Source organism: Rana temporaria, chromosome 1, assembly GCF_905171775.1.
Source record: "Rana temporaria chromosome 1, aRanTem1.1, whole genome shotgun sequence".
Classification (NCBI taxonomy): domain Eukaryota; kingdom Metazoa; phylum Chordata; class Amphibia; order Anura; family Ranidae; genus Rana; species Rana temporaria.
Window position 1 is genome coordinate 118,803,301 of NC_053489.1, and position 16,497 is coordinate 118,819,797.

At 45.2% G+C, this 16,497-nt stretch overlaps 1 protein-coding gene across 1 annotated transcript in view; it reads left to right on the forward strand.

Annotated features, from left to right (window-relative positions):
• Window positions 1-16,497, forward strand: part of POLR3G (RNA polymerase III subunit G) — a 124,027-nt gene that overhangs the window by 20,071 nt on the left and 87,459 nt on the right. Inside the window, exons 4-5 of the mRNA XM_040342060.1 lie at window positions 7,783-7,851; window positions 11,932-11,985. Of these exons, the coding sequence (XP_040197994.1) occupies window positions 7,783-7,851; window positions 11,932-11,985 (123 nt within the window). The remainder of the gene's footprint in view (window positions 1-7,782; window positions 7,852-11,931; window positions 11,986-16,497) is intronic.

Consider the following 16,497-nt stretch of genomic DNA (forward strand, 5'->3'; position numbering starts at 1 on the left):
TTCAATCCACCGACGTGCGCCGCGTGACGTCACTCCGGCGGCCGGAGGTGAGAGGGGAGGAGGGAGCGAGAGTGACTGTCGGCGCCAGTCAGAGAACAAGTCGTGACTCACGAGGAGCCTGCTGCTGCGCCTGGGCCTGGCCTGCCTTACTGTATACAGTAAAAACTCTGCAAAAAGTAAGAAAGTATTGTGTATTGGGGAGGGGAGGGGGGGGGGGGGGGTGTTGGACTGAGCTGAGGACCTCAATGTGTTTTTTTTTTTTTTTCTTTAGTCAGAGAAGGCAAGCTCAAAATAACAAACATTTTTTTAAACTGCTATTTTTTATTTAAAAAAATATGGTCACCTCAGCCTGAGGTGACCATAATTTTTTTAATAAAAAATAGCAGTTTAAAAAAATGTTTGTTATTTTGAGCTTGCCTTCTCTGACTAAAGAAAAAAAAAAAAACATTAATTGCAGCCTCACTGTGCCACCAAACACAGTCACTGTGCCATCATATGCAGCCACTGTGCCCATCAAACGTAGTAGCCACTGTGCCCATCACATGCAGCCACTGTGCCCATCACACGCAGCCACTGTGCCCATCACACGCAGCCACTGTGCCCATCACACGCAGCCACTGTGCCCATCACACGCAGCCACTGTGCCATCACACGCAGCCACTGTGCCATCACACGCAGCCACTGTGCCATCACACGCAGCCACTGTGCCATCACACGCAGCCACTGTGCCATCACACGCAGCCACTGTGCCCATCAAATGCAGCCACTGTGCCCATCAATTGTCACCACTGTGCCCATCACACGCAGCCACTGTGCCATCACATGCAGCCACTGTGCCCATCAAACGCAGCCACTGTGCCCATCAATTGTCGCCACGGTGCCCATCATACGCAGCCACTGTGCCACCAATTTTACTGATGCCATGTGGGTTAATTTTTATTTATGCCATGTGGGTTGATTTTTACTAATGCCATGTGGGTTGATTTTTACTGATGCCATGTGGGTTGATTTTTACTGATGCCATGTGGGTTGATTTTTACTGATGCCATGTGGGTTGATTTTTACTGATGCCATGTGGGTTAATTTTTACTGATGCCATGTGGGTTGGTTTTTGCTATACCGGTTGATTTTTACTGATGCCATGTGTCAGTTGAGTTTTACTGATACTATCAGGAGGACATCAGTAAAAATCAACTAACATTTCAGCATAGCATTGCTTGATTCATTGGTTTTTACTAATGCTATATGTCGGTTTATTTTTACTAATGCTATGATGGTTTATTTTTTTATTGCTGGATATTGCTCTTCGCATTACCCTCTCTGGATTGCTTTAATAGTTTGATTTATTGGCTTGAGATACGAATATACCTGGCGAGTAAAAATGCTGTCCCCCCCAGATTTGTAAGGGTTCCTACACCCATGGCCCCAGGCCAGGAATATGATGATCATCATATTCAGTGCTGGACTGGGCTGGCTATACTCTAGCTGCAGCATACAAGGGCCTGATACTAGTATCAGGCCCTTGTATGCAGAGCAGCAGCGGCCGCGGCACTAAAACTTCCTGCTCCCTCCTCCCGGCTCCCGGCCCCGTCACTCACCCTCCTCCGGCTCCTCCTCCCCGGCGCCTAATAGAGTACCGGCACCTCTTTTGGCCCACTTAAAGCACTGGCTAGAAGGGTCACTTTGGATTTAGAGCGAGCAATGTTTACCTGACTATTCTTAGCAGCTCTATTTATGTAGCTCAAGTAGGGTTGCCACTTTTTCTTCAAGCCAAACCTGAACAGTTTAGCAGCACACAGTAAAACATGTTTTTGTTTTAGTATACACTATAGAATTGTAACAGACCTGGGACACCTTTGGGCACTCCAAAGAGAATAGTAATGAGGCGCACATAGTTACATAGTTAGTCAGGTTGAAAAAAACACAAGTCCATTCAGTTCAACCATAAAAAAAAATATATAAAATATCGTACAATCCCATATACCCAATTCTATACCCACAGTTGATCCAGAGGAAGGCAAAAAAAAAAACCCAGCAGAGCATGATCCAATTTGCTACAGCAGGGGAAAAAAAATCCTTCCTGATCCCCCGAGAGGCACTCGGATTTTCCCTGGATCAACTTTACCTATAAGGGGCAGATCCACAAAGCACTTACGCCGGCGTATCTCGAGATGCGCGGCGTAAGTGTAAATATGCGCTGGCATTTCTATGCGCCGTATCCCCAAAATGAGATACGCCTGAAAATTTGAATTTTCCGACCGACGTAATTTTTTCTACACCGGCGCATCGTGGGCGCAAAAATACGCTAGACGTACCATTGTTTTGCTGTGCAAATGAGGGAGATACGGCGATCCACAAAAGTACGTTTGCCCGGCGCAGGCTACGCGCGGTGCGCATCAGCTGTACGTCCGGTCTAAAGTTACCCCTCATAAAAGCAGCTTTAACTTTGCACCAGACGTGTGCAGGTCAGCTAAAGCAACACCGTTGGGGACGAGCTGAGCACACACACTTGCAGGACCACAATCTGTATGCCAACATGCCAGGGGCATCCATGGTCATAGCTATACTACTGGCTTTAGATGCGCGCAGAAGGAGGAGGGAACGGAGGAGGAGGAGGGCACGGGAGAGGATATACCGACCGCGCATAAATGTCTTTGGCATGTGTGATTCTGAGGTGTATCACATCTTCAGATTCAGCCCTGCTGTCATCCTGGAATTAACCACAACCCTGAAAGATGACATCACCAGCCAGACAAAACGCTCACATGCAGTGGAGCCACTGGTCAAGGTACTGGCAACACTCCATTTCCTTGCCAGTGACTCTTTTCAGCGTACAAGTGGAGTGGTGACTGGGATGGCACAATCCTCCATTAGCAGATGTGTGCACCAGGTTATCCCCGCAATCCTGAGACGCATGGCCAACCAAATCATCAGACCTACCCAGGAGGACCTGCGGGTGAAGACAATGCGTGATTTCTACAGAATTGCCAGATTCCCACGCACCGTGGGGGCCATTGATTGCACACATGTGGCACTACGGCCCCCCTGTGACACAGAGCACCTATACCGCAATCGGAAGCATTGGCATTCCATCAAAGTACAGGTGATAGCCGATGCCCAATGCCTCATATGGCAAGTCCGTGCCAAACACCCAGGATCCAGCCATGACAGCTACATATACCGTCAGAGCCCCATCCCAATGGAATTTGAACAGAACATGTATGGAGACAGCTGGCTGGTTGGTGAGTGACATGGGTGTCAGGCATGACTGTCCGCCCCCATGATGCAGACATCACAAGGGGCACATGCATGACTAACATCCTCCTGTCTTTTTCCCTTCCAGGTGACGCGACATATGCACTTGGACCCACCCCATCTCATGACTCCATACCGGAATCCCCAAACTCCAGGAGAGCAAAGATACAATGATGCGCACACACACGTACCCGAGCAGTGGTGGAACGCACCTTTGGCCTCCTGAAGTCCCGTTTCCGATGCCTGGATAAGTCTGGGGGTACCCTGTTGTATTCCCCAAACTTTGTGTGCCAGATCATCGGTGCATGTTGCATGCTGCACAACTTGGCCGTGAGAAGGGGCCTGGAGATTGACATACGTGATAACCTGACCCCCCGAACCACACAATCCCCCCCTAACCGAGGGTTCCCCCTCTTCTGAGGGAGCAGCAGTCAGGAGAAGCCTCGCAGTAGGCATCTTTGCATGTTAAACACACACACATTAATCATGGCACAAGGAGAATGCATGCATGCACACCACTGTGGTCCCTAGCACACACACCCCACGTCCTCATCAAATTGGATTAGCACAAGCCCACCATGCAGGACTTGGGAGCAGAAACGCCACGCCAAGGCTCCAAATTATGTCACTGTACATTCATACACCATTCACACGGATCTGGGATCACTTCTCCCTGGTCCTGGGGAACTCTTCTCCACCACAACTGAGGGTGACACCCCTTTTCCGGCAGGAATGTCACCCCCACAATCATACATCATTCACAAAAATAAAACAAATCATAATCGCAGTAAAAAAAAAACAAACATAAAAGACTGAATAAAAAAAAAGACAAAAATGTAACGCCGCTGGCGTGTCCCACGCCTGGGGCAGCCACGGCTCCTCAGGGGAGACTCATGGGGGGGGGAATCAGGGGAAGGAGGAGCATCCCCTGGTCTCTGCCCACCAAGGCCACGGCGATACGCGCAAGGCCCACATTGAGGGCTGCCGTATTGGCCTGGACAGCCTGGGTCAGGGCACGCACCTCCTGACCCACGCCTGCTGTGGCGGTCTGCATATCATTGAGGCAGGTAATGACAGCCAGGGTGTTGCAAGACATGTCCTGCACAGACTCCTTGATGGAGGCCAGGCTCTCCTCCATCCGGTCCTAATGCCCCATACAGACGGTCGTTTTTTGTGATGAAAAAAAAATGACGTTTGAAGTGATGAAAAAAAACGACATTTTTGAAACTTCATTTTCAAAAACGATGGAGCATACACACCATCATTTTGAAAAATGATGAACAAAGTGACGGCACTCTAAAGGGGAAGTTCTATTCGCCTTGAGGCTGCTTTTAGCTGGTTACTTGTTAGTAAAAGATGATTCGTGCTTTTTTGTCTGTTAAAGCGTGATGAATGTGCTTACTCCATTATGAATGGTAGTTTTACCTTCCGTCTCAAAACTTGCTTCTGGGCATGTGCGGGTTTAAAAACGTCGTTTTGCCCACACACTATCATTTTCATTGACACAAAAAATGACATTTTGAAAAACGACACAAAAAATTCGAGCATGTTCGAATTTTTTTTTGGTCGTTTTTCTGAAGACATAAAACGACATTTTCCCCACACACTATCATTTTAAATGACGTTTTCAAAAACGTCATTTTTTTTCATCACAAAAAACGATCGTCTGTATGGGGCATAAGTCTGGGTGACCTGACCCAGATGGCGGGTCTGACGGGCCTGGTCCCTCCTCAGATTTTCCGGCAGAACCTCTGCCACCAAGGGTCTTTCGGGTCGCCTTCCTGCCTCCTGATGAGGCTTGTGGCCTGGAAGTAGGGGAGACCCCTGGGGGGGAGCCCTGTTGGGGGAGGAGTGGGAGGGGCTACCCCTGATGGAGGCCTGACTGCTGCCAGCCACAGGGGGAGCCTCCTCCAAATGGAGAAGTACTTCATTCCCCGACATCACCTCCTCCTCCTCAACCTCCTCATGAGGTGAGCTGGGGCCACTCCCCTGCACAGAGGACTCCCGGCTTGCATGGGGGTCTTCCTCAGACTCATGTCTGGTGAAGGCTGCGGACTGGCCAGATGGCCCAGCACCCTCCTGCACATCTGTGGATGACACAAAACATACACAGGTTGGAGGATCCACACACTTGGCACATATTCCCTCCCCCCCCCCCCCACATGCTACACACCAGAAAGAGAAAAAAAAAAAACGTACCTGTCCTCACGGCCTCCTCAATGGAGTCAAAGCCAGGCAGCCCCTCCACTTGCTGCCTGTGGAAGCACTGGGCCACTGCACGCTCCTCAGCAGTGAGCCTGATATTGCATGCAGGACCCCTCCAGTGCCCCTAGCATGAGCTGAAATCTTTGCCAGCTTCCCACGGACCACGCGCCTGAGATCATTGATCTTTTTTTTGGATCCCACTGCGGGTCCTGGTCTCACCCCCCCAACGCATTGACATCATCTGCGATGTCTTGCAGGATCTGCCTCCTCCTGGCAGGGGTGGTGTTGGCACTCTCAGGCCCATGCAAAAAATGACCAAATTGGGTAATGGCCCTCACGATGACCTCCTTCTCCCGCAGAGAGAAGTTCAACTTCCTCTTCCTCTCGGTCATCTTTCAAAAACCACACGATACAAAAAACACACCGACACGATACAAACCAACAAACAGTAACAGACAACGGAACAAAAGCACCTTGCTTCAGTGGGGGGGGGGAATGGATGTACTTTTGCAATGGAAGGGATAATGTCTGGGCCTATTTATGCCCTGGGCGTATCTCACTAAGTACGCCGGGCCTAGTTCCTATCTCACTGATTATGCCGGGCCGAGTTCTGAGCATGCACAGAGAGGCGCTGACCATAGTCAGCGTCGTGCGCATGCATAGTCCGGCCGGCCCTTCATTTGCATGGGGTCGCGGCTCATTTCAATGGAACACGCCCACGTCCTTCCCACTTTCAATTACACTGCCTTACGCCTCGTAATTTACGTTACGCCGGCGCATATTTGGACGCAAATACTCTGTGGATACGGTACTTGCCTCTCTAAATTGAGCCGGCGTAACGTAAATGAGATGCGTTACGCCGGTCTATATATGCGCCGATGTACGTGGATCTACCCCTAAATGTTAGTACTCAGTTATATTATGTACTTTTAGGAAAGAATCCAGGCTTTTCTTAAAGCAATATACTGAGCTGGCCAGAACCACCTCTGGAGGGAGTCTGTTCCACATTTTCACAGCTCTTACTGTGAAGAAGCCTTTCTGTATTTCTGTATTTGGAGATGAAATCTTTTTTCCTCTAGACGTAAAGAGTGCTCCCTTGTCTTTTGCATTGACCGTAAAGTGAATAACTCAACACCAAGTTACTATATGAACCCCTTCTGTATTTGTACATGTTGATCATATCCCCACTTATTCTACTCCTTCTTCTCTAGAGGAACTGAATTTATTCACTCTTATCTTTCCTCATAGCTGAGCTCCTCCATGCCACTTATCAGTTTGGTTGCCCATCTCTGCACTTTCTCCAATTCCCCCGATATCCTTTTTGAAAACTGGTGCCCAAAACTGAACTGCATATTCCAGATGAGGTCTTACTAATGATTTGTACAGGGGTAATCTCTTTCTCTTTCTCTCGTTTGGCATTGCATGCCATTATTGAGCTTATGATCTACCAAAACCCCCAGATCCTTCTCCACTATGGATCCCTCCAGTTGAACTCCCCCTAGTATGTATGATGCATGCTTATTCTTGGCCCCCAAGTGCATAACTTTACATTTTATCAACATTTAAACCTCATCAGCCACATAGTCGCCCAATTAGACAGAGAATTGAGGTTTGCTTGTAAATTGGCGACATCCTGTAAGGACGTTATTCCACTGCATAGCTTGGTGTCATCTGCAAAGACAGAAATGTTACTTTTCATCCCAGACCCAATATCATTTATAAAGATATTACAAAGTAAGGGTCCCAGCACTGAACCTTTGGGTACACCACTGATAACCGTAGACCATTCAGAGTAAGAATCATTAACCACTACTCTCTGTGCCGCCCCATCCTCCTATCAAGCCACATTCCTGACTGAATAATGTGTCCGGGTTTCAGGTGGATCCTGTACAGGTAGCTCATCACTTTCACATAACACAGGCAGAAAAATTAATAACTTTCCACCTCATCTGTCTTTTCTGTTTTAACAGTATTTGTTTAAAGTGAACAATTCCCATTTTGATTTCCAAATCTTCATTTAACGGTATATATTTTCAGTCACAAGACTGATTCTCGGTGGGGTTGATTCACTTAAACTGGAGAGTGCAAAATCTGGTGCAGCTCTGCATATAAAACAGCTTTCAGATTTTATTGTGAAAGCTCATCATTGAACAAGCTGAAGTTGGAAGCTGATTGGATAGTGGCTACCATGCACAGATGCACCATATTTTGCACTCTTCAGGTTTTAGTAAAGCAATCCCAGTGCTCCATTCATAGTGCTTGTCATAGTTTTGATAACTAACTCAAACCATTTCCAAATGTAATTAGATTTTTGCATCGCAGGCATTGAAAGGTATATCACAAAGTATGAAATGGAAGCAGAAAAAAAACTTGATGCAGAGTGGGTGCCAGGTAAGTGTGCATTATCCATTTCTCTATAGAGAAAACTTGTGTAGAATCGGTATAACTTTGCTTTTGGTGTTTACATACAGTATGTGCTTTGTGTGTTCAGCTACCCAAGACAATAACAACGTACTTTTATTCAATGAACTAAAGGGTGATCAGAGCTGACCTGGCTATGCCTTCCTGTGCCACTCTCGTCTTTCTAGGCCTTTTAGATCACTCTTTCTACATCATAGGCTAATAGGGAGGTATATGGTACATGAACAGTCTATAACAGCTTTTAATGTCAGCAGAATGAAGCAATCCTGGGTGGGTCCCTGAGTTTTTAAGATTAAAGTTTGCCTTTTGGTAGCATGTTACACCCGGGTAACCAAAGAGCACCTATTTGCACCCCACAGATCCTCCACTGTGACAGCAGGAAGATCTTATCCCTGCACCCACTGTCACAATTTAACCACTTCAGATCCGTAGGACGTCCTGGGACGTCCTGGACTTTGAGTGGTGATATCTGAATGATGCCTGCAGCTGCAGGCATCATTCAGATATCTCTGTCTTCAGCCGGCGATTCTGTGCACCAGAAGAATGATCAAAGCGGCGGTTCCGTCGCTCGATCGTTCTTCTAGGCAGCGGGAGGGGACGCCCCCCCCCTCCCGCCGCCATCCGGTGCTTCTCCGGGCTCTCCGTGCCATCGGGGGCCCGGAGAGCGAATCGGCCGGCGCGCGTTGCTGAACCATAGAGATGACTGGTGACCAGACGGTCACAGTCATCTCTATGACCGTCGGAGGGCCGGGCGCGACGTTATGACGTCACGCCCGGTACCCGGAAGTAAACAAAGCCGCAATCGCGGCTGTAGGCATGTAATCGGTGAAATGTTTTTCACCGATTTCATGCTTGTAAGCCTGTAGGAGAGATGTGGGGTCTTATTGACCCCACATCTCTCCATAAAGAGGACCTGTCACAGTGATTCCTATTACAAGGGATGTGTACATTCCTTGTAATAGGAATAAAAGTGATCAAAAAAAAAAAAAATGTCAAAAAAAGTGTAAAAATAAAAAAATGAAGTAATAAAATAAAATAATAAAAAAAAAAATTTAAAACGCCCCTGTCCCGGTCGCTCGCGTGCAGAAGCGAACGCGCATGCAAGTCCCGCCCACATATGTAAACACCGTTCAAACCCCACATGTGAGGTATCATCGCGTGCGTTAGAGCGTGTGCAACAATTATATCACTAGAGCTACTCTGTAACTCAAAAATAGTAACCTGTAAAAAAATTTAAAGCGGCGCCTATGGAGATTTTTAAGTACCGAAGTTTGGCGCCATTCCATGAGTGTGCGCAATTTTAAAGCGTGACATGTTAGGTATCTATTTACTCGGCGTAACATCGTCTTTCACATTATACAAAAAAATTGGGCTAACTTTACTGTTTTGTTATTTTTTAATTCATGAAACTGTTTTTTTCCCTAAAAAAAAGGCGTTTGAAAAATTATTGCGCAAATACCGTGCGAGAAAAAAAGTTGCAATGACCGCCATTTTATTCCCTAGGGTGTCTGCTAAAAAAAAATATATAATGTTTGGGGGTTCTGATTAATTTTCTAGCAAAAAAATTGTGATTTTTACATAAAGGAGAACTGTGCCAAAATAGGCCCGGTAAGGAAGTGGTTAAAAAGCGCATCCATGTGAGCCTTCTCGCACATGGCCACGTCATTTTTTCAGAGTTTTGTGAATGAATGAATGAACTACAACTACGTCTTCCGTTGTGGCAGGTGGCTTGTGGTTCGCAAAGGAACTGCAAGGGTGCTGGTGAGTGCTCTTGCAGTTCATTGATCTTCTTGCTCTCCAGTAACTGCCTGTATGGGAGGTAGGGGCAGACCGCGATATTAAGATGCTGTAGGAGCCTGGCATTGCATTGGTGATCTGTTCATCCTAGCACATTATGACCCTAACTTGCAGGAGGGCTACTTTGTTTTGTAAAAAAACAAAAAAAGATACTTTACTACCACGTTATTATTACTGAGGGCCAGGATCAAAGTACAGCCACCCACTGGTGACCACCAGGCAGGTGAAACAGTGACTGCTGAGACCTTCCAAAGGGGCAAGGCATAGACCAGTCTGTAGGCAGGTGCCTACAAAAGGGTTAATTTTTTTTTTTTTCTGTTCTTGTTTTTCCTGTCTGTGCTTGTGCCCTCAAGTTAATTGGGCCAGTCAAGTGCAAACTGTTACAATGTCTTGATGTTGCACCTACGGTTGACCTGTGAGCTGGGGCTAACTAAGCTGGAAGGGTTAACATATATTTTTTCTCTGACATTTTTAGCAAGGTTACCACACCTACAGGTCATACCCTATAAAAAGGGCTCATCCAATGCCCTATAGGTTCTGTTCTGGCGAAATACTGACAAAATGTATCTGCTATTCTGCTGGAGTGAATCAATCTCTTGCGGAAGGGGGGGGGGTATGAAGGGAGCCTAGTCAGTGATCCCAGTAGCGTCTTGGAACTAGCGGCCCTCATGGATTTACAAATGTTAGTGATGGACTTTACTGCCTTTGTGGGCTACTGCCAAATCGTGGACCTTAAGACACCTATGTTGCCTCTTGTGGATTTATTGCCTAAATGTACTTTTGGCTTAAAATAATTGCTTTATGGAATTTGCCTTCTGACTATGCACACTTTGTGGGGCACTTTGAGAAATCTGTATAGGAACATATGGAAAATTGTTTTGAGAACTGTTACTAAACTGCCCCAGTAAAGGATCTTTCTTTGATCACCTGCTTTGCCTGGTCTGAAGTCCTTTTTAAGGGGGTCTCTTAAAGGGGTGCATGCACAGCATATCAAAAGAACAGGGCTTACAACTTGGGTACTGAGTTAATGAGATGCAAGTCCAGCATTTAGGATGCTGCCTAGTGTAAGCTATATTGCTGTTTGGACAACTGTATTGTGTAATTTGCTTAAATCAACCAACCATTCAGGGAATGGGTGACATGGCAAAGGTGATGACTACTCTGGTAGTAAAGGAGGTTATGTGCTTGACACCTTCACTAGAGGCTTCCCCACTTCCTGGGATCAGAACTGTGGCACAGAGTGCCTAGGGACCCAGCCTGAAGTAACAGGATAGAGTGAGATGTATGAGGTGCCTCGGGAGAAAAAGAGCAAGCACATTAAATGGAGAGAATGTTTTTCTATATCCAGTAGCAACAGTTAGACATGTCACTGGGAGTAAGGTGATGAGGATTGCTGTGTTGGTGGAGACAGGTACAGGCTCTGCGTTACCGTTCCATAAATGATGCACACCTGGGGAGTGGCCCTTCTTGAACAAGTAGCTGTGTCAGTAGTGCTTTAAAGTTAATCATAAATAATTTTGGCCACAAGTTACTAACTGTACGTTGCTGCCACTTGTAAGTCTGGAGTTGTGCCTTAATGTTGACTTCAAATGACCGCAAACTCCTATCTAGTGTTTAGGCATTTGCAAGTGCAGTTTCTTCTTAGTGTCGCCGCTAGGGCGCCTCAATCCCGACCCACAAGTCAACCTCATTTTACTTGTTGAGTCACTGTCCCAAAACAACCATGGTCATCTTGGGTCACAGGGAGAGCAAAGATATTGTATTCATTATAACAAATGGAAGACAGTGTAAGTGAACCTGTATGGGCAAAGTGGAGCATCCCATCCAGTGGTGTGTTTGAACTAGGGGTTGCTTTTGCCTGTTGAGGTACATTTTATAGAAGTTTAATGTTTTAAAAAGCAGTACATCATAATAGCTTGGGGGGGGGGGGGGTAACTGTATAGTTATTTAAAAGCCCAAGCTATTGTTGTAAGCATTACAACTGGCAATACAGGTAATAAATTACTTGACAGAGGCTGGTGACCCACATTAAAGGTACGGTAATATGATTCATAATACAGAGAGTGAATGTGCTTATGGAATCTGGTGCCTGCTTTCACTTCCTAATTGTACTGTAATTTAAAAAATTGCAAAGAACATCTGGGTGTATTGGGCAACCTCCATCCTCCATATTTTCCTACCAGGTCAATTCATGATTCTCCCATAACCATCCTTATTTTTATATTTTTGTTCAATGTGTTTTACTTTTGATAGATTGGCGAATACTGCCGAAAGAGATGAAAGCGGTCAAGAAGAAGCCTAAAAAATGTAATAACGCAATTTTTTTTTTCTGTAATTGGTGATGTGTCTGCAATTGTAAATAAGATATTGCTAAAATTGTAATGTTCTCAAAAAATATTTGCTTTTATGTTAATTTTGTAATATTAATTTTAATAGTATTAATTACATTTGCTTATGTGTTATGAATAAAAGGGGGTTTCTGGTTTTAAATGAGAATCCTAGGATTCTCCCCTCTTTGAAAGCAATGGGTGGTGAATTTTAGGCTTCTTTCACACTATGGATTGTATGTCCGTTTTATAATATCCGTATTACACCTATTAACGGACGTTTATTAACGGATTTAATAACGGATACATACGGATAAATATTTTACCATTCTTCCTTTATTGAAAACGGATAATGTTTATCCGTATATATCCGTATACATCCGTTATATCATTCCTTTCTAACGTCCGTTAATAAAAACCATTTCACCCTTTCTTGAAGTCCAGCTCCAGAAGTCTTTACTGAGCATGCTCAGTAAAATTAACGTCCGTTAACATAACGGACATTTACGGAGACATTTACTAATGTCCGTGCGCCATAGACTTCAATGTTAAAATATAACGGACGTTAATATATCCGTTACTTGCAACGGACACAAAATGGACAAAAAATAGTGCAAGACCCGTCACATATTCCGTTATAACTAACGTCCGTACGTACGCTATAACGGACTATTACGGATCTTTACGGAACATAAAAAAATCCCATTAACTTTAATGATATTTTATAAAGGACGTATAACTTCCGTTTTTTAACATTATCTGACGGATTTTAATACGGATTATTAAAACGGATTTATTTTGTAGTGTGAAAAGGGCCTTAGAAGTGCAGTTCCCGACAATCCAGCATAGAGGGGGAGATGGGCTGGAGAGATGGTCGAGTGAGGACGTGCTGAGCAGGAGCTCCGTCCACCCCACTGAGCTCACCAGATGGCCGTAATTTAATTAGCAACTCGCAAAAGGCATAGTAAGCCCTCTATCATCTTACATCAGTCTGAGTTTGCCTTTTATCAGCTACTATCAGCCACTATCAGCTTGTATTAGCCTGAACTTATCGGAGCCTGTTCACTGTGCTCACTTGCGGTTTATTGTTTATTTTGCTTTCCAAAAGCACAAAGCACAAAGCTGCCCGGTATGAGCACAGACACTCAGCGTGTCAAACAGCTTCAGACACGCCAGACACGGACCTCCCGCAAGGCGGGGGGGGGAGTACAGAGCACAGCCTGCTATCGAGGAATACTTTGCAAAGACTCACAAGCAGGAACCTGGATTCTCCGACGCTCAGACGGAACTGTTGAAAGAGGAAAGTGCTCCGGGGGGGAGCGGAGAGGAGAGCGCAACGGAGGGGTGCCTGGAACGGAGCTGTAGTGGACAAACGGAGTCTGTTGAAGTCGTAGAGAGGACAGCAGACAGGCACCTGGAACAGAGTCACAGAGTGCAGGGAGAGCTTGTAGTATCAGAGAGCCCAGCAGATCGGCGTGGAGTAGTGAGCGCTGAGGGGAAGAGTGTCAGTGTACCAAGTGTGACCGCTGTATTAAAGAACTCAGCAGACCAGTTTGGAGGGGTGAGCGATACTACAAGAGGTGAGATCGTTGTACTAAAGAGCCCAGCAGCCCAACGTGGAACGGTGAGTGTTGTGGGAGGAAGAGTGCGATCTAGTGACATAACGGAGGAGCAGAGTGAGACATTAAAGAGCTCAGCACCTCCACGAGTGATGGAGCAGGACTTGAGGGCTCTGATACAGGCTTTGCCTACAAGGGTGGATTTAGAGGCATTACCTACTAAAAGTGACATAGAAGCCCTTATTGCTAAAATTGAAGAGGCACACCATGCTGACATACAACAAGTATATGTAGAGATACAGGAGGTATCTGAACGAGTGGAGGCAGGAGAGGTGAAAGTTTCAAAACTGGAGGAAAGAATTCTGAAATTAGAGAAGGAAAGAGAAGAACATACAGAAACGGCACTGGAGATGCAGCTGCAGATAGAAGAGCTAGGTGACCGCAGCCGCCGCTGTAATTTAAGAATTCGGGGGGTACCTAAAGTTAATGAACTGGAAAATTTGCAAGAGAAAGTCATGAATATTTTTCAATTGATCTTAGAGGACAAAACTCCATTAAATTTGGATATGGATAGAGTGCATAGGGCCCTTGGTCCCAAATCAGTAGACCTCCAGAGACCTCGGGACATTATATGCCGCCTACATAGATATGCACACAAAGAAGCTCTGCTTAGGCGAGCGTGGGATAAGGGCGTGATTAACTTTGAGGGGGCCACATTAAAAATTCTACCTGATCTGTCCCGTGCTACACTACAGTGTAGGGCAATGCTGCGACCTGTTTTGGAGTGTGTGCGAAAGGAGGGGGGGACATATCGATGGAGGTACCCCATTGCAGTGGCTATTAGGAAGGAGGCAGCTACGTATACATTACAAACATATAATGACCTCCCATAGTTTTTCTCTTTCCTGAAAGTAGAACCATTTACAGTCCCGCACTGGCGACTACCAATCAAAAACTCGAGGAATATTGGGCTTAAACGAATATCAGAACATTCATAAATAATTATAAACAGGCAACAACACACAAACTGAACTGATGTCCCTGTAGGAAAATGAATATTTAAAGAAGTACATTGGAGGGTTTTTTTTTTTTTTTTTTTTTTGCATAAGCAAAGTAACTTTTACATAGTGTTGCATACTCTGTAGTGTGTTTATCTTTTTCTCAAATTGTTTTTTTTCTTGCTGTTTTTGTTTCATAGGGGTCTGAGGGGAAATTTACAGCCCTAGAGAGATAAAAAGAAACCCCTTTTTTTTTTGTTTAAGGGCAAAGGGAAATACTGAATCTGATTCCCCTCACTACACCCTTTTCTTTTTAGTTTTGCTCTTTTTTTTGTATTTTTTTTTTTTTTCTTCTTGGGAGTGCGATATGAAATATAATTTTTTTTTTTTTGTGTTTTTACCCTTTCCTTCCTTTAGGAGGAGGGAGGGGGAGAGGGGGCTATTTAAATATTAATTAATTAGTTGTCATTTATTAACTTGCCCTAGAGTTTCTCCTTCCTCTCTTCTCCTCTCTCCTTTTTTTCTTGGGTATATGAGGTGACAATCGGCACCGCCCCCTCTCGGTCTCTTGTCTCCCCCTTTTTTTTTTTTCTCTCTCTTCTCTCCCCTTCTCTATCTCCTAGAGTTGGGAGAAGCTGTAAGGAATAAAATATGAATGAATAAGATGTGATAAGAATGAGATAAGAATTAGGATATATGATTGGACGGATCCTAAATACTGATTATGGCATCATTATATTGAATATTAGCCAGTGGTCAGTTGTAGGGGTGGAATCAGGGTAGATGGGGGGAGTGGGGTCGTGGGGGAAGATAGAATAAATTGGTATGTTAATAAATTTAATGGTTGTAATTTCACTGGTTTGGAACGGGGGGAGGGGGGATTAAGGGGGCACTAAGGGATAAAGCACATACACGTTGTGAATTAAAACTTTCTTTGGGATCTGGCTGAAATTTGGGAATAAGAAATGGGAGTCTGTCCCAATGGGAGTTGACCCAATGGGGAGACTAACCTCGGAGTGGGTTGGGGGGGTTGGGAGGGGGGTGGGGGAGGGAAGTTGGGTGGTGGGAGATATAATATGAGAGGAGGGTGGGTGGGGGGGTATTGACGGAAAGGTACACGGTCATAGAACACTGGACACAAGTGGGTTTCAATGGGTGAGGAGGAGTCCCCCCCCCCCCTGGCTGGTAACAGCGAGAGTGGAGGTATATGATAGATAGATGAGAAGGGGGAAGGGAGGAGCAGGGGAATGGGATGCACTTGCACATGGATAATAGATATAAACACGGCACATAAAGGGGTTAGAGGGCAACCCCTTAACTGGCTAAAGGCGAATGGTATGATAGATCTTTCTTTTTTTTTGGGAAGAGTTAAATTGAGAGGAGATTGAGCCATATTATCAGGAACAGCATCTGAGATCTGGAAGATGGTTAATAAATATGGACAGGGAGAGATGTGAGAGGTGGATGGAGAGGAGGGGAGTCGGGGAGGGTAGGGGGAGTGAGGGAGAGGAAGGGAGGGGTATGATTTAATGAAGGCACTGGGACTGTTTCTCTTTGAAAAATGTTTATTTTCTTTTTCGTTTTAATTTTGTGTGTTTGTTGCTTGACGGGATAAAATGAATAAAAATGAATAATGCAATTAAATGGTATATATATATATATATATATATATATATATATATATATATATATATATATATATAATATATTGGTGGGCTGTGGACGGCCAGTCGGCTCTGGCTTGGCTGCTCTCTACCCCAACCCCTTAATAGGCCAACACTCAATTATAGACTGGGAATTGAGTGTACAAAGCAAGAAGCTTTACTGACTTGTGCGGCCAAGGAGGGGGTTGGTTGCAGAGTTACTAGGGTTTTTTTTTTTCTATTTTCTTGTCTCTTTCCTTGTTTCTCTCTTTCCCTTTTTTTTGTTCTCTCT